This window comes from Mobula birostris, chromosome 22 (assembly GCF_030028105.1).
Source record: "Mobula birostris isolate sMobBir1 chromosome 22, sMobBir1.hap1, whole genome shotgun sequence".
Classification (NCBI taxonomy): domain Eukaryota; kingdom Metazoa; phylum Chordata; class Chondrichthyes; order Myliobatiformes; family Myliobatidae; genus Mobula; species Mobula birostris.
Window position 1 is genome coordinate 1,288,255 of NC_092391.1, and position 22,479 is coordinate 1,310,733.

The 22,479-nt window shown below is 42.8% G+C and overlaps 1 protein-coding gene across 3 annotated transcripts in view; it reads right to left on the minus strand.

Annotated features, from left to right (window-relative positions):
- The window catches only part of whrna (whirlin a), a 193,069-nt gene that overhangs the window by 74,162 nt on the left and 96,428 nt on the right, over positions 1-22,479 (minus strand). For all 3 annotated transcript variants that reach the window (XM_072239953.1, XM_072239952.1, XM_072239954.1), the window contains exons 4-5: positions 13,705-13,830; positions 9,903-10,099 (exon numbers count right to left, since the gene is read on the minus strand). In XM_072239953.1, coding sequence (XP_072096054.1) covers positions 9,903-10,099; positions 13,705-13,830 — 323 coding nt within the window. The remainder of the gene's footprint in view (positions 1-9,902; positions 10,100-13,704; positions 13,831-22,479) is intronic.

The following is a 22,479-nucleotide window of genomic DNA, read 5'->3' on the forward strand; positions in this document are numbered from 1 at the left end:
CATAAAAGTTGCTGGTGAACGCAGCAGGCCAGGCAGCATCTATTGAAAGAGGTACAGTCAACGCTTCGGGCTGAGACCCTTCGTCAGGACTAACTGAGAGAAGAGCTAGTAAGAGATTTGAAAGTGGGAGGGGGAGGGGGAGATCCGAAATGATAGGAGAAGACAGGAGGGGGAGGGATGGAGCCAAGAGTTGAAGAGCTGAAGAAATTACAGATGGGGAGCAGTGATAGATGGTTCCTCATGTTTGAGAGAGATAAAGAATCTGTTTGGCCTGTGGTGTTTAGCTCAACAAGTAGAAACTAAAGGACAACTTAGTCAACTCACCTTGCTTGAGGAATTTAAGAGCTGCTTGCTTGATCTTGTATCTGTTTATTTAAATGAGCAAAAGGCATCAACCTTTGAGCAAGCTGCATATTGGTAGATGAGTATGTCTTAGCTCACAAAGTCAATTTTGGCATTAAACAACGAGCTGAGTACAAGGGTAAAGGCCTATACCATCAGGCATTATCTTTAAAACCAGTACCCCCTGCCTCGCCCTTAACTAAGAATCTTAGCTGAGAATGCCACAGCTGACCAAGTATGTTTCTACTGCAAGAAGCAGAGTCATCTAATTGCTGAATGCTGAGTGCTTCATAAGAAGCAGAGATCTATGAAGCCTGTAGTTTTTATGAAAACTGTAGAAAGTTCCTCCCTCTCCAGATAGTGATGTCTCAAGCACGAGTTGGTTGGCTCTTCCTTCCTGATAGATGGTGGCCAAGTGTTTCCCTCTCGTGAACAGCTCGTGCTTTAACAGGAAAGAGACCCTTCTCAGTCTCCTCAGTTTAAAGAGGTGGTCTCAGAGGAAGAAATTGTAGGAGCCTTCTGTGCCTATTTCATTTACAATGGAGTGTTAGTGAGAAAGTGGACTCCTCCAAAAATGTCCATTCAGGATGATTGGAGCAGTATAAAAGGATCTAGTGTTTGGAGTAGTGTTTATAAAATTGTTGTTCCTAATGTTTACCAGCCTGTCATATTGCGTTTGGCTCATGATCTTTGCCTTGCTGGTCATATAGGCACTAGGAAAACTCTTGACCGTGTGTTTAGGCATTTCTTCTGGCCTGGTGTGAGGACTGATGTAGCATAGTACTGTAGGTCCTGTCAGGTTGTTGGGAAGCCTAATGTTGCTCCTATACACTCCATCCCTGCTATTGGGGTAGCTTTAGGTTGCCCTAGAGCAACCTTTTTAAGAGTGAGAGTGTTATGTCCCGAACATTTTTTGGCCTATATTTCCTCTTTAACCTGTTCCCTGGGACACCTGCAATTAGCTTTCCATTGCTGGCACCTGCTGGGGACTGCTTAAAAACAAAGCCACTCCACTCTCTCTCCCATTCTGCAGCTAGTACTACCACACCACACATCACCCTTTTCCCTTAATGTTAATAAATATCTTGTTACCTCATTAATAAACTCCTGTTGTGGCCTGACTCCTTTGCGTTACTTCCTGAGAGTTGAGGTTTTAACACTGTCTATAAGGAGTATGTATGTCCTCCCCATGGAATGTATGCGTTTTCCCCGGGTGCTCTGCTTTTCTCCCACAGTGCAAGGATGTACTAGGTACGTAAAATGGTCATCGTAAATGGTTCCATGATGAAGTTTGGGTGAATCAGATTTGTCGTAAGTTGCTGGGGCTGCATGGCTTGAAGGGTCAGAAGTGCCTACCTCTGCGCTATATTGCTAAATAAATAAATAAAACTAGCAGAGCTCTGGATAGTAAGGAAGGTTGTCAAGGTATTCAGCAGTATTCAGATCAGTTGGAAATTTGACAGAGAAGCGGTGCTTAATCTGGACAAGTGTGAGGTTTGCATTTTAGGAGGTCAAATACAAGGGGAAATGGCAGGACCCTAAGAAGCATTGATGTACAGAGGGGTCTTGTGTGTCCACAGATCTCTGAAAGAGGCAACACAAGTGGACAGATGACAAAGAGTTTCGGCCAGAAATATTGACTGTTTTTTTCCCTCCATAGATGCTGCCTGACCTGCTGAGTTCCTCCAGCGTTTTGTGTTGTATGGTATAGAAGGCATATGGCACGCCTGCCTTCATCGGTCTGGCAAGAAGAAGAGTTGTCAAATCATAGTACAGCTGTACAAAACTTAGTTGGCCCATATTCAGAGTACAGTATGTGGTTCTGGTTGCCACGTCATAGGATGGATGTGGAGGCTGTGGGGGGCTGCAGAATAGGTTCACCAGGATAGTGCCTCAATTGGAGAGTGTTATAAGGCGAGGTTGGACAAACTTGGGTTGTTTTCTCTGGAATGCCGGAGGCTGAGGGGATGACTTGATAAAAGTAGGCAACTGTAATACTACAGTATATTATGCATCCTGTTTTTGCTTTTCTCTTTGAACTACCTCAATGTACTTATGTTTTAAAATTATGTGTGCAGATGACATGGGCAACAGCTTTTCAATGTGTCTTGGTACTCGCAGCAATAACATACCAATTTCCAAATTATATAAAATTATGAGAACAATAGACAGGACAGACACTCGGAATCTATTTCCCAGGATATTATAGTGCATTGCTTTAACTTGAGAGGCGAAGTTTGTATGAGAAGAGTTTTTTTCAGCCAGGGTATCAAATGGTATGGGGAGAAGGCAAAGGAGTGGGGATGGCTGGAAGAATTGGATCAACCGATGATTGAAGGGCGGAACAGACTCGATGGGCCGAAAAGCCTACTTCTGCTCCTATATCTTACGGTCTAATGGTCTAATGTACTGCCAGGGGAAGTGATAGAAGCAGACATGGCTGCACAGTCAGCCTACACATGAACAGGCAGGGAATACCTGTTAGATAGAGCTCTTAATGATAGCGCAGTCAAGGGATATGAGGAGAAGGCAGGAACAGGGTACTGATTGTGGATGATCAGCCATGATCACAGTGAATGGCGATGTTGGCTCGAAGGGCCGAATGGCCTACCCCTGCACCTATTGTCTATTGTCTATTGAATGGAACGATATAGACCATGTGAAGGCAGATGGGATCAGCTAACTTGCAGTCCTAGTTTGTCCACACATGATGAGCTGAAAAGTCTTTGCACTGAACTGTTTTATATATTAATGATTAGTGAGGCCTCAAGTTCACAGTGACCAACCAGTGAATGGCGACCTCTCTGGTAATGTAAGTGTCGGTCAGTCAGATTACATTATTGTTACATAAATGGTGATTGTGCATCCTTCTGAAGATCCCTTATTAAGAAAAGATGCTAATGTATTGGCGGTTCAGAGCTGGTTTACTTGAGCTATAACTGGAATGGGCAAAATGCAGAGATAGTTGCTGGAGGAACTCAGTGGGTCAGACAGCATTTATGGGGGGAAATAGACAATCAACATTTCCGGTCAAGACCATTCATCTGGACTAGAAAGACAGAGTGATGATAAAAGGTGGGGGTAAAGAGCGATAGGTGGACGCAAATGAGGAGGCTGACAGACAGATGGGAGAGGAGCGAGTAGGAATGAAACATGCTGCAATTACCTGCAAATAGAAGCCCTCACTTTTTCTGGTCAAGAAGGCACCAGAGAACAGTGATTCCTTGGGCAAAATCATTTCAGTTTTTCTACATCTTCAGCCGGTTTGAGTCGCTGCTCTCGGAGGGGCCGCTGGTTTGAGTCGCTGCTCTCGGAGGGGCTGCTGGGTTTGAGTCACTGCTCTCGGAGGGGCTGAGCCACTGGGTTCAAGTCCTGCCCTCAGAGGGGCTGCTGGGTTCATCGCTGCCCTCAGAGGAGCTGCTGGGTTCGAGTTGCTGCCCTTGGAGGGGCTAGAAGGGCTAGAGCTGCTGGGTTCGTCCTGCCCTTAGAGGGGCCGCTGGGTTTGTGTTGTTCTCCTCAGTGGGGCTGGGGCCGCTGTACTCGAGTCCTTCCCTCAGAGGAGCTGCTGGGTTCAAGTTGCTGCCCTCGGAGGGGCTGGAGCCGCTGGGTTCAAGTCCTTCCCTCAGAGGGGCCGCTGGGTTTGAGTTGCTGCCCTTGGAGGGGCTGCTGGGTTCGTGTTGTTCCCCTCAGTGGGGCTGGGGCCGCTGGGTTCAAGTCCTTCCCTCAGAGGAGCTGCTGGGTTCAAGTTGCTGCCCTTGGTAACTTGCTTTTAAAATGTCTTTGAAAGAAAATGTCACAAGGACAAAGTGAAGAATGAAAAACAAAAATAGGTGCGTAAAATTATTGAATAAAATAAAAACTAAGTGAAGAGGATCTCTGCCCACTGCAATTGTTGATTTCAGGACAGTCACAGCAAGAAAATTGTTCCTTTCTTAAATCCCTTCTCTCAGCTGAATGAGAAATTGAGTTCCAGTTGGATTTTTATTCTCTTCAGCCCATCGCACCTGCTGGTGAATTGACTTCATACATCTACTAGACGAAGGTTCTCCCTGCTTCCAGGGATAAGGTCTTTGGAACTTATGTTGGTGTTTCTCTAGTTCTGGGTTTTCTGGGTTGAGGTTGCTAGCTCCATGTCCAACCCTCCTCTTTTCGCAGCCAGGCTTGGGACCAACCATAGTGGAGTTTAGTTTCCAGCTGGATGCCTCAGTTGAAATGATTAACAACATCAAAGGGACGATATTAGACGTGATTGGGCTTTGGCTCAATGTTGCCAAGAGCTCTGTCAGCTTGAAATCATCTTGTGGTTCCTCAGCACTGATGCTTTTCATTAACTTCTTGACCAATCAACACCAAGTTTTATTTACAAGCTTTCTAATTTTGTTTAAAGCCGAAATCCTGTTGTTTTTTTTAAAAATTGGCACAATATCTTTTCATTTCAATGAACATTAGTGATCAGACAGTTAACAACTCAAACATTTACAAGGATTCCTACGAAATAAAACCCATAGAATCTTCACCCTGAAATGTTCATTCTTTTCTCACATGCTGCCTGTCTTTAGAAATGATTTTTAAAGTCTTTGAGACTAGAATTTATTTGCTGCAACATTAGGGGAGGCCCTCTGATCCAGAAAAAAATCTGGAGATGATACAGAGCAGCCCACCCACTCTGCAACCATCCCATGTCATTCATTAAAATTACTGACTGTAGGGTAAGAACTCACTGACCGCATATTCATTATGCTATAGACTGTAAAGCATCTCTCACACACAGGATAATGGATGCAACCATCAAGAATCATCAACAAACACAAACTGCAAACCATAGTGTTGTGTATGTGGCCTGGTTACACAACAATGCTATTAATAAAAACACTGGAGATGGGAGCTAAGTTTCAAGGTTCTTTACTGGCAAAAACTGAACTCAGCACACACGTACAGATCAATACACGCCTAATAGTGCATGCAACGACGTGTTACTAAAACATAAAGTGGTCCCTTATTATAATGTAGGCTGTACTCCTCCCCTTTTATTTTAATAGTGTATGAACTGTTTGTTTTTTTTACTGGGGCACTATCCTGAACAAATATGTTCACCCGTAACATACAAACGCCTACCATTTGTTCACTTAGTAACTTAGTAATATCAAATTATAACAAGCCTTTTTTTTTACTTTTGGTCTAAGACCCATTTATAACTCAAGTCTCTGGGGGGGGGGGGGATCTCCTCTAGATTGTCTGGCACTGAAGCAAATAGGTCTTCACTCTATTGTCTGGAATATATTAAACAATCCACAAATTGGCAGGCTCCAGCCATAAAGAGTAGTGTTCTCCATCTTGCAAAGATGACAAAAGCAAAGTGAAATCCATGAAAAGGTGAATGTTATTCTTAAAAATATGTATAATCATCAAAACTGAGATGGCATTGGAAAGTGTCTTCAAATAGTGTATTCTTCAGTCTGTTAATAAACTTGTTTGTTTTAATACAGATTTCCATATAAAAGTCATGAAAAGTTGACATCTGAATTAAGAAGATGTGCGCCTCCCACTTGCTAAGAGTTCTAGGCAGCAGATAGCCTCCGTATAATGAAGACTCCTCTGTGCAGCTGTCCTAGATATATACGCAATTTGTGCTATCACTTGTCTTCCTTACCCATATCTCATTTTTTCCAACTGAGCTAATTACATAGACAATCTTCGTATTCTCCTTAGACTTCAAATAGGTAGCCTGACCTTTATGATACCATCTCTTATAGTAATATAACTTTCCATCTTCTATTCGTGCTTCATATCTTTGTGCTGGTGATTCAGAAGGAGTGCTGGGAAGATGCTCAGGAGAAGACGGAGATGCTGGTCTTTCCGGAGATTTAAGCTTATTGAGAGTTTGCAGATCTTCCATTATCTGTTCATGTGCAGTTTTTCGTCTTTTGTCTGTAACTGGAACAGGGTCATTAGGTCTCCTCCTTAGTTTCCTAGTCATTATTGGCTTTACCTCCGTAGAACCTTCTGTGAGTTCCATTGTTAGCCTTTCATTCTTAATCATCTTTTTCTTTTCTGCTAACTCAATCTTTTTATCTTCAAATTCCTTCAATGCTGCTTTCTTCTCTTTATTATAATTCCTTTCCACTTGTTCTGTCTCCAGTTGCAGAAAAAGCTCTGCATTTCGTATTCTTTCCTTGTACTGTTAATCTAGTTTCTTCATCTTTTTCTGATATTCCTGCAAAGTGCCTTCGTGTAACTGCTGTAGCTGTCTTTTGAGCGATGTCAATTTCTCCTGGTACATCTGCTCTTTTACTTCCAGGTAGTCTTCAACATCCTGCTTATTGGCAATATCTGTCTCACTTGCATCCTCTGTATCTTCATCCGAGTCGCAGCCACGGATACTGCGTTCGTCCTCATCATTGACGCTATCTAGCTCCTCCTCGTCACTGTAATAGTCGACAATGGGTGAGGGGAGAGCTGCAGACATCTTCCCTGCCGAGCTGTCCTCCTTTGTTGACACATCTAGTACCTTGATGGTGTGCCAATCCAGCTGGATTTTCCTGAGCCATTCATGTCCCAGCAACGATGGTCCTCCATTTTTCAGTACACAGAGGTTCAGCTGCTGTGTTTTGTCTCTGTAGGTCACTGTCACTTTAATTTTATCTTTAGGACACACTTCCTGTCCTGTGTAAGTCTTCAGCAGTAGTTTAGTTCGTTTCCGAGGTATGTGGGAAAACAGTTGTTCGTAGTTGTGTACAGAGATCAATGTTAAAGCTGAGCCTGTGTCCAACTCCATTTTCAGTCTCACACCTGCCACTTGTGGAGTGAACCATATTACTCTCTGGCCATCTGTCTCTTTCACGCTGTGAGGATGCAGACAAGACAATTCACTTTTGTCTGAGTTGTTTTCACAGAACTGCTTTTCTTTCATTTTGTGTACATTGTTGTGTTTTCCTTTCTGGGGTTTCTTGTTTCTCTGTATTTTGTCCTTTTTCTGCTGTTTACTAGCTTTGCATACTCTGCCAGTGTGGCCCTGTATGCCACAGTTTCTGCATTCTTTGTCTTTAAACCAACAGTCCTCAGGGTCATGTGACCTGCTCCCACAACGGTAACAGTTCTTTCCTCCATTTCTGTGCAGTGACATCTTATTGGTAGCATATTCCAGAGATTTCTTTTGTATCTTGGAAGCACCCAATGCTGCTATTTCCGTTGATATTGCAATGTTCAGCGCCTTCTCTAATGTAAGGTCTCTTTCACACAGGAGCTTCTTCTGTGTGGTTTCACAGTGCATGCCACACACTAACCTGTCCCTCAATGCGTCCGATAGACCAGTTCCAAATTGACAGTGTTCTGATAATTTATGCAATTCAGCACAATATTCAGAAATGCTTTCATTTTTGCTCTGATTCCGATTGTGAAATTTAAATCTTTCAGCAATGACCAGTGGTTTGGGGTTTAAATGCTGTTGGAGAGTGCCTATTATTTGCTTGAACGTTTTGTCAGCTGGCTTTTCAGGAGTTAACAAGTTCCAAGGCAGCCCGTATGTTTTTGCTCCCATAGTACTGAGTAAGACACTGGCTTTCTTTTCATCATTTTACACTGTTAGCCTCACAATATAACTCCACTCTCTCAATGTAAGTTGCCCAGTCTTCAATGCCACTATCAAATGCTGTAATGGTTCCAATCATCGCCACCTTTGTTATGTTAATTTAGCCCCGTTTTCCCCTTGTTTTCTTTTTGACTCACGAGACCTTTTTGCTAGCGCCACGAGTGCACTCCGTCTAGATGCGTGTGTCGCTCCTTTTTATCTCCCTTCTGGGGCAGGCAGACCCTCAGCCCCTGGGGGTCAGCGCCAGCTGTGGTCTCGCCTGGACGTGCTGTGGCTCCGACTGTGTCTCTTGTCTCCTGATGTTCCCGACCCCGGCTGTGCTTCTGTTTTCTTTCGGACTCACAGCCTCACTCTGCCGCCTTCTCCCGCTCCTTGGCTCATTCCTTGCGCTCTTCCTCCGAGTGTCGTTATTGACTGAAACCCGGCGTTCCATTAAGATGTAGGTTCATTAACCTCGTCGCCAATTTGTTGTGTATGTGGCCTGGTTACACAACAACGCTATTAATAAAAACGCTGGAGACGGGAGCTAAGTTTCATGGTCCTTTACTGGCAGAAACCGAACTCGGCACACACATACAAATCAATAAGCGCCTAATAGCGCATGCAACGACGTGTTATTAAAACGTAAAGTAGCCCTTTATTATAATGTAGGCTATACAGTACACATAGCTTTCTAGCGAACTAGCATTCCTCCAGCATCAGCACTCAAAGATCAATTACTTACAATCAGCCCATAAAGTAAATGAAAGTGGCATCACATGTAGATAAGGTCATTAAAAAAGCTTTCAGCACATTAGCCTTCATAACTCAAAGTATTGAATACAGGAGATAGGATGTTATGTTGAAGTTGTATAAGGCATTGGTGAGGCTTGATTTGGGGTATTGTGTGCAGTTTTGGTCACCTACCACAGGAAAGATATAAATAAGGTTGAATGAGTACAGACAAAATTTACAAGCCTGTTCCAGGGACTGGACCACCTGAGTTAAAGGGAAAAGTTGAACAGGTTAGGACTTCATTCCTTCGAATGTAGAAGATTGAGGGGCGATTTGATAGAGGTATACAAAATTATGAGGGATAAAGATAGGGAAATGCAAGTAGGCCTTTTCCACTGAAGTTGGGTGGGACTACAGCCTGTGGTCATAGGTTAAGGGTGAAAGGTGAAATACTTAAGGGGAACATGAGGGGAACTCTTCACTCAGCGAGTCATGAGAGTGTGGAATGAGCTGCCAGCACAAGTGGTTCAATGTTTGAGGAAGGTTTAGATAGGTGCATGGATGGTAGTGGTATTGAGGTCTATGGTCCTGGTGCAGGTCGATGGGGGTAGGTAGTTTAAATGATGGGCCAAAGGGCCTGTTTCTGTGCTGTACTTTTCTATGACTCCAATTACACTAAGTGGCCACTTTATAAGCTACACCTGCTTGTTAATGCAAATATCGAATTAGCCAATCATGTGGCAGCAACTCGATGCATAAAAGCAAGCAGATATGTCAAGAGGTTCAGTTCTTCTTCACGCCTAATATCAGAATGGGGAAGAAATGTGATCTAAGTGACTTTGACTGTGTAATGATTGTTGGTGCCAGATAGGATGGTTTGAGTATCTCAGAAAGTGTGGATTACTTGGTATCTTCACATACAACAGTCTCTAGAGTTTACAGAGAATGGTGTGAGAAACAAAACAAACGTCCAGTGAGCAGCAGTTCTGAGGGCAAAAATCCCTTGTTAACGAGAGAGGTCAGAGGAGAATGGCTAAATTGGTTCAAACTGGCAGGAAGGCCTCAGTAACTCAAATAACCATGCATTACAGCAGCGGTGTGTAGAAGAGCATCTCTAAGTAAACAATATGTTAAACCTTGAAGTGGATATGCTACAGCAGCAAAAGACCACAAACATATACTCAGTGGCCACTTTACTAAGTACAGAAGGCCACTGAATGTATATGGATGAACATAATGAAAGGAAGCTCTAGCCTACCCTTTTCCAGCAGTCTTATTCATTTCTGGGCCACTGATCCAGTTGGTCTCGTCCACCACAGTACGGGCATGGGGCAACCTCCCAACATCCTTTACCGTCAACATGAGGTGGTGAGATGACTTGAGGATTTTCACAGCTTCATCATGGGGAATATTGAGAAAACTCCTTCCATTCACCTCTATGATTTGGTCTCCAACCTAATGAAGAAAAGTCTCATGATGACTTAGACTGATATGACTTCCTGACTGCTGAAATTAATCACATAACAGATCCACTAGTGGGGAATATCAGTGCTCTACTCTAATTGCTGAAGGGAAAATTTAGGAATGGGGCTGCTGACGTTGTTCAGCATTCTGTTGAATAAGATTCTGTGCTGTGTGTCTGCAGCTCCCATCTCTCATGGACCTTTTATCCCTGCATGGTCACTGCAGGTTGACAGGAACTTAGTCCCACATGCCTCCAAGACCCACTCTGGGCACACTTAAGGTCGCTGCTATTGATAAAACCACCAAGAACAGGGCAGATTGACAGACATCACAAAACAAGCCAGTATTTAGATCAAACACACAAGGCCCGAATTGTGATGTGCAAAACAAATGGAACTGCAGACTTTATGTGAACAAAGATCATGTCTTAACCAACTTGGTGCAGAGCAGAGACACTCAATGGGCTATGGATTATGGTGGGAGGGGGATCAGGATAGCAGGGGTGAGAAGAATTGGACTTTGGATGACATTGATGGATGCTGATCAGGAGTAGCGGTGGTTGGATGTTTGGCTTTAGACCAGTATGATAGCAGTATTCAGTGAGGGGCTGGGGTGGCTAACATTGAATATAACCAGGATTGGATGCCTCTGATTCCAACTGCACGATGTTGGGACCTTCCAACCAACAACATCGCTGCATTTGCTTTTATGTACGTTACACACCATGAAGAGATTAGTTCCAGGACTTTGGTAGGATTTTGAAGACTAAGTACTTCTAAAGAGTTTAGAAAAGATGTACTTCGCTCTGTCTGCAATGGTGACACGGCCACATTTGTGTCAGATAAACCTCAATCACATATTGCACATAATCATTCCAGAAAATGTAATGAACTGCTGAAACCTTTATGTAAGAGGATTTCCAAATGTACTAATGGAATTTGAACAGTCATAACATCACTTAATATCAGGATCTGGAAGCCCTTTGAACAAGCCTAAAGATAAATTATTGAGCGGTTGAGATGCTGGGTCACAGCTGCTATTACACAGCCATGGAGATTCTAGTTTGTGATACAGTTCAGCTCCAGACACAGCCGAACTCTTCTATCCTCACCTCCGACACCAATTTACCCACCTTTTCCTGATCTTCTGAGTGCACAGTGTGAAGATACCAGATTCATTTAGCATAGATTCCAAGGGGAATTTCATACCTAACTTCTGGTGGTTGGGTTAGAGTTGCTGCCTGTCCACTTATCCACGCCAACATTAATCTGTGAAGATCAGGGCCTGGACACATGTTCAGCACAACATTGTGGGCCGAAGCACCTATAATGTGCTGTAGATTTCTATGTTCTAACACACACGAAATGTTGGAGGAATTCAGCAGGTCAGGCAGAAATAATGGAGGGGAGTAAACTGTTGACATTTTGGGCCAAATGAGGACTAGAAAGGAAGGGTGCAGAAGCCAGAATAAGAAGGGGAGGGGAAGGAGTGCAAGTTGCAGGTGATAGGTGAGACCAGGTGATGGGGAAGGTAGGAGGTTGAGGGAGGGGGGCAACAATCAAAACCTCGGTAAATGTCTAGTATGTATTTTGATTATTATGGTTTCATTGATGCATGTAGACTCATCTGCTGAAAACTGTGAAATCAAAATTCAATGCTTTGTTGAAAGAACCTGTTGCCACAATGCTGATGCGCCCTCGCTGGTCACTAAGAAAGCCATATTTCAAGTGTTTCCTAAAGAAAATGCTAGCAAATCACTCATAGTGATCTATAAATAATATAAAGACTACCTCTTTAGTTTTTAAGTGTAGAGAGGCTGATTAGTTTAAGATGGGAATAGGATAATGGCTTTATTCTCAAGTCAATCAAGTTTAAGTGAAGATGACTTAACATTCACGTCATCCCTCATGCTTGTACAGTACATGCTCTTTAAAGACCTGTGCTTTAAGTGATTTTTATCTGTAGCTTGTAGTGTTCCAGCCTCGGGATCTGTCCAATTCCATACAAATCACTCACACAACAGTAGATGAGTGAAAATCAAAGGGTCTCTAACCTAAAACATTAACTTGATTTCTCTTTCCACAGATACTGCCTGACCTACTGAGTGCTTCCAGCATTAGGTGTGTACTGTATGTCACAGAATAATGATGCGGTTTTACTTTATGTTGTGCCATCTGTAGCATGAAGAGAAACTTACTGGTGATAGGCCGATAGATCCCATAAATGGAATCACTCAGGAGAAAGAATGTGAAGTGGGGTGGTCAGCGCAGGAGGTTCAACCGCACTGAACACTGGAAGCGAGTATTTACCCTACACAGTAAATTGCAGCAAGGTATCTGGATCCTGAATGATTCTCTCCACCAGAAGCCTTTGGTGATCCCTGATTTTGTTTAGGAGATCAAAACAACAATGTGATGATCGCCAGTGAGGAAGTTCACCTACAGCTGGACATCCCAACTAGTCTGTGTATAGACAAATTGGGCAGCATGGTAGCAGAGAGGTTAGTGTAACATTTTAGAGCAAAACCTGTAAGATTGGGTTCAATTTGTGCCACTGTCTGTGAAGAGTTCGTATTGTTCTTCCTGTGACCTCATGAGCTTCCTCTGTGTGCTCCTTCCAAATTCCAAAGATGTATGAGTTAGGGTTAATAAGTTGTGGGCATGTTATGTTGGCACCAGAAGCATGGCAACACTTGTGGGCTGATACTCAGACTATCAGTTGTTGGCGCAAGTGATGCATTTCACTGTATGTTTCAATTTACATGTGTCAAATAAAGCTAATCTTCTTAAATCTTAAATTCCCAGAAGTCCCACTGTCAAAGTAAATCCAGGCAATTACTATGGGCATATTTACTCAGACATGATTAACCCCATTTCCTTATTTAATAAAAGAGACCATAGTTTCTATAAGGAGAAACACTGTTGACTAAATGGACTTCCCACCTGACTGGGTTGCCAGAAATATGATGCAAATGCCGGCACTGAACTAAAGTCACATTCCTCACTGAGCAGCAGAGATCCTTTATTGCCTGTCTTGCTTACTTTGAGATGGCTGGCCCCTCTGGCCTGGTCTGAACTGGTAGATCACTGTAGATGGACAGAATGCTGAACTCAGTCCTGGTAAAGGGTTTCAGCCTGAAACCCTTCACCACGGTTGACTCTTTATCCCTCTCTAAAGATGATGCCAGACCTGCTAATTTCCTCCAGGATTTTGAGGGTGTTGCTCTGGATTTCCAGTATTTGTAGAATCTCTTATGTTAATGTTGAAGTGTGGGAGGTGCTTAGTTCTAAATGAGATATTACTTTTGTAAACTCAGGTGCATGGAGTGATGTAACATGCCAAGGACAGCACCGATCACTGACTGCAGTAGAAAAGAAATACAGCCACTGGTGTCCTCCAAAGTGACCAGAAGAACGCCAATGTGGGAAACTCCAGGAATGACCTTACAATATCAAGACATGAAACCAAACTCCTAAAGGTATTCTGTGATGGGACAAAAGCTCAACATCCTCGATTGGGTGAGTCATTGAGATCAATACAGCTCGACATACATGGGCTCTTCCTCTCTGGAAAATTTGGTATGCAATGTAAAATACCTTCAAGCCAGAGGCTTCTGCTACAGATCCCTGGTCCACACCGGTAATGTAAATTCCCAGGGCATACTCTGCACCACCGCGCACCATCAAGCCCAGGGACCTGCCATCTTCCAGCACAAGGTTCACCTGGAAAATCACCAAAGGAAAAGAACAATGACCAGTGAGGCCAAACAGAAAGAACTGCCACTGTATCTGAAGAGAAAAGTGTGTGTGGCTAGATCCTTTGTGACCTGGAAAGTGACAGTTAATTTCAGCAAGATATTTTACTGTTTCTAAGAACTAATCAACAGGATTAGGGAGTTAACCATTAGGCTTTTGAACAAAAGGAGATAGCTATACTCATTTAAGGACTCACTGATAACTTAATAAAGTTCAAAGTTCAATTTATTATCAGAGTACATACAGAACAGGTCACCAGATATAACCCTAAGATTCTTTTTTTGTGGGCATACTTAGCAAATCTATAGAACAGTAACTGTAAACAGTAAACATCAGGAACTATAAGCCGTAAACAAACTGTGCAAATGCAGATATAAATAAATAGCAACAAATAACGAGCATGAAATAGCAATACAACAGAGTCCTTAAATGAGTGCAGCTATCTCTTTTTGTTTAAAAGCCTGATGGTTAACTCCCTATTCCTGTTGATTGGTGACTTTCCATATCCTTTGCAAAGTAAATACTGTATTTACCTGTCCTATTTCTGCCTTAAAAATGTTTTAAAAACTCCGTTTCAACCACCCTTCAAGGAAAAGTTCTAAAATCACAACTCTAAGAAAAAATATGCTTCATCTCTGTCTTAAATGGATGACCCTCAATCCAGACTCTCCCGCAAGAGGAAACAGCTCTCCACATCCTCCCTTATCAATACTGCATACATTTCTATCAAGTCCTGTTACCAATGCAATCTTCCTGCTGGAGTTCTCAACACCATCTGCCAAACTTCTGCTGTCAAGTGTCAGAATGAAATATATATTTTTAATCATCAGTCTCCAGTAGAGCTGCGTGCAATCCCCAGCATCCTCTGTGGGATCGAACCGTGCCACCGAAGATCCATTACTTTGCAGCTAACAACTATATGGTTTTATATTTTTGATTCATTATTCAATTGTTTTTCTAGAACTTTATTTATACAAAAAAGTAGTAAGTAACGTGAAATATAATTGTTTCATATTGAAGTGTCTCCAACGTCACATCTCTGCCGAGGGAAAGTTGTACTCATCATCCATCAGCATGATATTTCAGATCAGGAGCAGCCGCTTGATCCACACAAAAATTATGCCAGATAATTTTCATATTTTGTTTACAATTTACAGGAAAACCAGTTTGGGCACCTTTTCATGCCTCGAGGTTTGACACTCATCTCACTACCCATTAGTCACATTTCCTTTACCGATGCCATACATAGTCCATCCAGAAATGTGCATCTTAACCACCTCTTAAATCTCTGTGGGTTGTGCTTGTGTGGCAGGTTTAAGTGCTATACTCCATATCTTAGCAGTTGCTAAGGAACTGGTGCTGGAGGGAGGGCTTCATAATTTTGGACCATTGGGCTCTCTTCCATGGAAAGTGGTACCTATACAGAAGGGACTGTTTGCACCTGAACTGGAGGGAGACTAATATCGTAGGATGAAGGTTGGTTAGTGCTGCATGGGGTGGGGGGAGGGAAGGTTAAACTAGAGTTGCACGAGAGTGGGAACCAGATTGCCAGAACATATAGTGGAGTAGTTGTGGAGAAAGATGCTGTTATGCCTACATACAAAGTCAGGAATCAAAAGGTTGAGCATAGTGGGACTAATGTTCTCAGTTGTGTATATTTCAATGCAAGGAATAATGTAGGAAAGGCGGATGAGCTTAGGGCATGGAATTATGACATCGTAGCCGTTGGTGAGACTTGGATGTAGGAGGAGCAGGACCTGCAACTCAGTATTCTGGGATTCATTGTTTTAGTTGCGACAAGAGGGATTAAGGAGCGAAGGGTGGCATTATTAGTCAGAGAAAATGTCACGGTAATGCTCAGTCAGGAAAGACTGGAGAGCTCGTCTAGTGAGGCTTTGCGGGTAGGACTGAAGAATAAGAAAGAGATGACCATGCTAATGGGATTATATTATAGACCACTCTAAAGTCTGCAGGATTTAAAGGAGCAAATTTGTAAAGCGATTACAGACTTGCAAGAAACATAAGGTCATTATAGTAGGTGATTTTAACTTTCCACATATTGGCTGTGACTCCCAAACTGTAATAAGACTGTATGGGAAAGAGTTTGTTAAATGTATTCAGGTAAGTTTCCTTAATCAGTATATAAGTATAGAAGCAACACACATCAAAGTTGCTCGTAAACGCAGCAGGCCAGGCAGCTTCTCTAGGAAGAGGTACAGTCGATGTTTCAGTCCTGACGAAGGGTCTCGGCCTGAAACGTCGACTGGAAGCTTATAGAACCTTGGTTTTCAAGAAATATTGACGCCCTGGTTAAGAAAATGAAGGTGCATACAAGCTATAGGCAAGCAGTAACAAATGAGGTACTTGAGTATAAGAAATGCAAGAGAACACTTAAGGAAGAAATCATGAGGACTAAAAGAAGACATGAGATTGCTCCAGCAGACAAGGTGAAGGAAAATCCTAAGGGCTTCTACAGATATTTTAAGAGCAAAAAGGCAGCAAGGGACAAAATTGCTGGGTTGTCAGGATAACAAGGTTGTCGTGATGGGAGATTTTAATTTCCCCAATATTGATTGGCATCTCCGGAGAGTGAGAGGTTTAGATGGGGTGGAATTTGTTAGGTGTGTTCAAGAAGGTTTCCTGACACAATATGTCGATAAGCCTACAAGAGGAGAGAGGCTGTACTTGATCTGGTATTGGGAAATGAACCTGGTCATGTGTCAGGTCTCTCAGTGGGAGAGCAGTGTGGAGATAGTGATCACAATTCTCCTTTACCATAGCACTGGAGAGGGATAGGAACAAACAAGTTAGGAAAGCATTTAATTGGAGTAAAGGGAAATATGAAGCTATCAGGCAGGAACTTGGAAGCATAAATTGGGAACAAATGTTCTCAGGGAAATGTACAGAAGAAATGTGGCAAATGTTCAGCAGATATTTGCGTGACGTTCTGCACAGGTACGTTCCAATGAGATAGGGAAAGGATGGTAGTGTACAGGAACTGCAGTGTACAAAGGCTGTTGAAAATCAAGTCCAGAAGAAAAGAAGAGCTTACGAAAGGTTCAAAAGACTAGGTAATGATAGAGATCTAGAAAATTATAAGGCCAGCAGGACGGAACTTAAGAATGAAATTGGGAGAGCCAGAAGGGGCCATAAGAAGGCCTTGATGAGCAGGATTAAGGAAAAGCCCAAGGTATTCTAAAAGTATGTGAAGAGCAAGAGGATAAGACGTGAGAGAATAGGACCAATCAAGTGTGACAGTGGAAAAGTGTGTATGGAACCAGAGATAGCGGAGGTACTTAATGAGTACTTTTCTTTAGTATTCACTACGAGAAAGGATCTTGGTGATTGTAGGGATGACTTATAGTGGACTGAAAAGCTTGAGCATGTAGGTATTAAGGAAGAGGATGTGCTGGAACTTTTGGAAAGCATTAAGTCGGATAAGTCACCTGGATCGGACGAGATGTACCCCAAGCTACTGTGGGAGGCGAGGGAAGAGATTGCTGTGCCTCTGGCAATGATCTTTGCATCAGCAATGGGGACAGGAGAGGTTCCGGAGGATTGGAGGGTTGCAGATATTGTTCCCTTATTCAAGAAAGGGAGTAGAGATAGACCAGTGAGTCTTACTTCAGTGGTTCTTAAGTTGATGGAGAAGATCCTGAAAGGCAGGATTTATGAACATTTGGAGAGGCATAATATGATTAGGAATAGTCAGCATGGCTTTGTCAAAGGCAGGTCATGCCTTACGAGCCTGATTGAATTCTTTGAGGATGTGACTAAGCACATTGATGAAGGTGGAGCCGTAGATGTAGTGTATATGGATTTCAGCAAGGCATTTGCATACCCCATGCAAGGCTTATTGAGAAAGTAAGGAGGCAAGGGATCCAAGGAGACCTTGCTTTGTGGATCCAGAAATGGCTTGCTCACAGAAGGCAAAGAGTGGTTGCAGATGGGTCATATTCTGCATGGAGGTCAGTGACCAGTGGTGTGCCTCAGGGATCTGCTCTGGGATCCTTTCTCTTTGTGATTTTTATAAATGACCTGGATGAGGAAGTGGAGGGATGGGTTAGTAAATTTGCTGATGACACAAAAGTTGGGGGTGTTGTGGATAGTGTGGAAGGCTGTCAGAGGTTACAGCAGGACACTAATAGGATGCAAAAGTGGGCTGAGAAGTGGTAGAAGAAGTTCAACCCAGATAAGTATGAAGTGGTTCATTTTGGTAGGTCAAATATGATGGCAGAATATAGTATTAATAGTAAGACTCTTGGCAATGTGGAGGATCAGAGGGACCTTGGGGTCCAAGTCCACAGGACTCTCAAAGCTGCTGCGCAGGTTGACTCTGTGGTTAAGAAGGCAGGCATACTGTGCATTGGCCTTCATCAACCGTAGGATTGAGTTCAAAAGCCAAGAGGTACTGTTACAGCTATATAGGGCCCTGGTCAAAGACCCTACTTGGAGTACTGCACTCAGTTCTGGTTACCTCACTACAGGAAGGATGTGGAAACTATAGGAAGGGTGCAGAGGAGATTTACAAGGATGTTGCCTGGATTGGGGAGCATACCTTACAAGAATAGGTTGAATGAACTCGGCCTTTTTTCCTTGGAGCGGCAGAGAATAGGAGGTGACCTGATAGAGGTGTATAAGATGATGAGAGGCATTGATTGTGTGGATAGTCAGAGGTTTTTTCCCAGGGCTGAAATGGCTAACATGAGAGGGCACAGTTTTAAGGTGCTTGGAAGTAGGTACAGAGGAGACGTCAGATAAATTTTTTTACGCAGAGAGTGGTGAATGCGTGGAATGGGCTGTTGGTGAAGGTGGTGGAGGCGGATACAATAGGGTCTTTTAAGAGACTACTGGATAGGTATATGGAGCTTAGAAAAATAGATGGCTATGGGTAACCCTAGGAAATTTCTAAAGTAAGTACATATTCAGTACAGCACTGTGGGCTGAAGGGCCTGTATTGTGCTGTAGGTTTCCTATGTTTCTAAAATTGTGGAGGAATTTTCAAGCATCAAAGGGTTAAAATGGACTAAATGGAATAAATGTCTGAAGCTTGTGAAAGGTGAGAGTGGGGGGGAACCAAACGCACCAGTCTGTCCCTGTTTTTGTAATTCTTTATCACACATCAGCATATTTCTGCTAGAGATGCTTCCTTATCGTGATTAAAGTGCAACAGAATGTATTGTGTGTCTGCACAAAGGTCATGTATCAGAACTAACTGTGAATGTTGTCCTCCTCTTTTGATTTAAACCCCAAGGCCTGCATCCCACTGTCTCATCAGTGGAATGTGCTGTGACCTTGAGTGCGTGAACAGTTGATAACTAACCGATACCCCCTGCTTGCAGTGCTTACTGATATGTACTCAACTGTATAAATGAAGCTGTACTTGAAGCTGTTTTCGGAACTCTGATACCTCGCTCTTAGGGAAGAGTTCCCTACGGTATCATGAATAAAGGTGGGTTGAAGCGATCTCCTCCGTGTCTGAGTGCAGTTCCTAAAATTTCTCCGACAGGCAGATACAATAGGGTCTTTTAAGAGACTACTGGATAGGTACATGGAGCTTAGAAAAATAGATGGCTATGGGTAACCCTAGGAAATTTCTAAAGTAAGTACATGTTCGGCACAGCATTGTGGGCTGAAGGGCCTGTATTGTGCTGTAGGTTTTCTATGTTTCTAAAATTGGTCTTTGGAAGATCAGAGTGGTAATCTATGTGTGCAACTCAAAGTGATAGGATAGATCTTAAATTGATTTTTTTGCATTTATATTTACTCGGGAGATGGACAGAGTTGATAGATGTGAGGCAATGCAACAGTGAGGTCACGGACCCTGTACAGATTACAAAGGAGGAAGCATTTGCTGTATTGATGCAAATTAGGTGTATAAATCCCCAGGGCCTGACAATGTGTTCCCTCAGACCCTGTGAGAGGCTAGTGCAGAAATTGCAGGGGCCTAGCATCCTTAGCCACAGGTGAGGTGCCAAAGGATTGGAGAATAGCTAATGTTGTTTTGTTGTTTAAGAAGGCTCTAAGAATAAGCCAGGAAATTATAGGCCAGTGAGCCAGACATCAGTACAGTGGAAATTATTGGAAAGTACTCTAAGGGACCAGTATATAAGTATTTGGATAGACAGGGACTGATCAGGGACAGCCAAAATGGCTTTGTGTGTGGTAAATCACGTCTAATCAATCTTACAGAGTTTTTCAAGAAAGTTGATGAAGGCATGGCAGTGAATGTTGTCTAAATGGACTTCAGCAAGGCCTTTGACAAGGTCCCCCATGAGGTGTTGGTTAAGATGGTTCAGTGGCTTGGCATTCAAGACAAGATAGTAAATTAGACATTGGCTCTGCAGAAGAAGCCAGAGAGTAGTAGTAGATGGATATCTTTCTGACTGGAGGCCTGTGACTAGTGGAGTGCCACAGGGATTGTGCTGGGTCCTTTGTTGTTTGTCATCTACATTAATGATCTGGATTAGCTGGATCAGTAAGTTTGCAATGACACTAAGATTGAGGGTGTAGTGGACAGTAAGGAAGGGTATCAACGCTTACAATGGGATCTGGACCAGCTGGGAAAATGGATTAAAAATAGCAGATGAAATTTAATGCAGACAAGTATGAGGTGTTGCACTTTGGGAGGACCATCCAAGGTAGGTCTCACACGGAGATCAGCAGGCCACTGAGGAAGGCAGTAGAAAAGAGGGAACTGAGAATACTGATCTATAATCCCTTGAAAGTGGCATCACAGGTATATACAGTCTTAAAGAAAGCTTTTGGCACCAGCCTTCATAATTCAATATTTTGAGCACAGGAGTTGGGACATTATGTTGAAATTGTATAATATGTTGGTGAGGCCTAATTTGGAGTAGTGTGTGCAGTTTTGGTCACCTGCATACAGGAAAGATGTAAATAAGATTGAAAGAGTGCAAAGAAAATCTACAAGGATGCTGTTGGGACCTGAAGACCTGAGTTATAGGGAATGGTTGAATAGGTTCGGACTTCATTCCCTAGAGCATAAAAGGTTGAGGGGAGAATTGATAGATTATAATAAAATCTCATTATTATGAGAGGTACAGATAGGGTAATTGCAAGCAGGCTTTTTCCACTGAGGTTGGATGAGACTAGAACTAGAGGTTATGGGTTAAAGGTGAAAGGTGAAATGTTTAAGTGGAACATGAGGGGAAACTTCTTCACTCAGAGGGTGGTGAGAGTGCGGAATGAGCTGCCAGTGCACGTGGTGGATGTTGTAGATTTGAACATTTACTGAAATTTGGATAGGTACATGTGGGGGAAGGGTATGGAGGGCTACGGTCCAGTGCAGATCAGTGGGACCATGCAGGTTAATGGTTCAGCAGAGACTGGATATTCCGAAGGGCCTGTTTCTGTGCTACAGTGCTTTTTGACTCTATGACTAACATCCTTTTATAGAAGAGCTCTAAATCCCACTTAGTGATGTCATGGCCTTTAATTACAGTATCATTAACCCGAGCTCACTTCCCCTAATTAATCACCAAAAGTCGGATAATTATTGACAATGCTATCAGAGATGGTATTAAACAGGAAATTAGAAATGTGTGCAATAAAGGAACAGCAGTTATAATGGGTGACTTCAATCTACATGTAGATTGGGTGAACCAAATTGGTAAAGGTGCTGAGGAAGAGGATTTCTTGGAATATATGCGGGATGGTTTTTTGAACCAACATGTCGAGGAACCAACTAGAGAGCAGGCTATTCTGGACTGGGTTTTGAGCAATGAGGAAGGGTTAATTAGCGATCTTGTCATGAGAGGCCCCTTGGGTAAGAGTGACCATAACATGGTGGAATTCTTCATTAAGATGGAGAGTGACATAGTTAATTCAGAAACAAAGGTTCTGAACTTAAAGAGGGGTAACTTTGAAGGTATGAGACGTGAATTAGCTAAGATAGACTGGCAAATGACACTTAAAGGATTGACGGTGGATATGCAATGGCAAGCATTTAAAGGTTGCATGGATGAACTACAACAATTGTTCATCCCAGTTTGGCAAAAGAATAAATCAAGGAAGGTAGTGCACCCGTGGCTGACAAGAGAAATTAGGGATAGTATCAATTCCAAAGAAGAAGCATACAAATTAGCCAGAGAAAGTGGATCACCTGAGGACTGGGAGAAATTCAGAGTTCAGCAGAGGAGGACAAAGGGCTTAATTAGGAAGGGGAAAAAAGATTATGAGAGAAAACCAGGAAACATAAAAACGGACTGTAAAAGCTTTTATAGATATGTGAAAAGGAAAAGACTGGTAAAGACAAATGTAGGTCCCCTGCAGACAGAAACAGGTGAATTGATTATGGGGAGCAAGGACATGGCAGACCAATTGAATAATTACTTTGGTTCTGTCTTCACTAAGGAGGACATAAATAATCTTCCAGAAATAGTAGGGGACAGAGGGTCCAGTGAGATGGAGGAACTGAGCGAAATACATGTTAGTAGGGAAGTGGTGTTAGGTAAATTGAAGGGATTGAAGGCAGATAAATCCCCAGGGCCAGATGGTCTGCATCCCAGGGTGCTTAAGGAAGTAGCCCAAGAAATAGTGGATGCATTAGTGATAATTTTTCAAAACTCGTTAGATTCTGGACTAGTTCCTGAG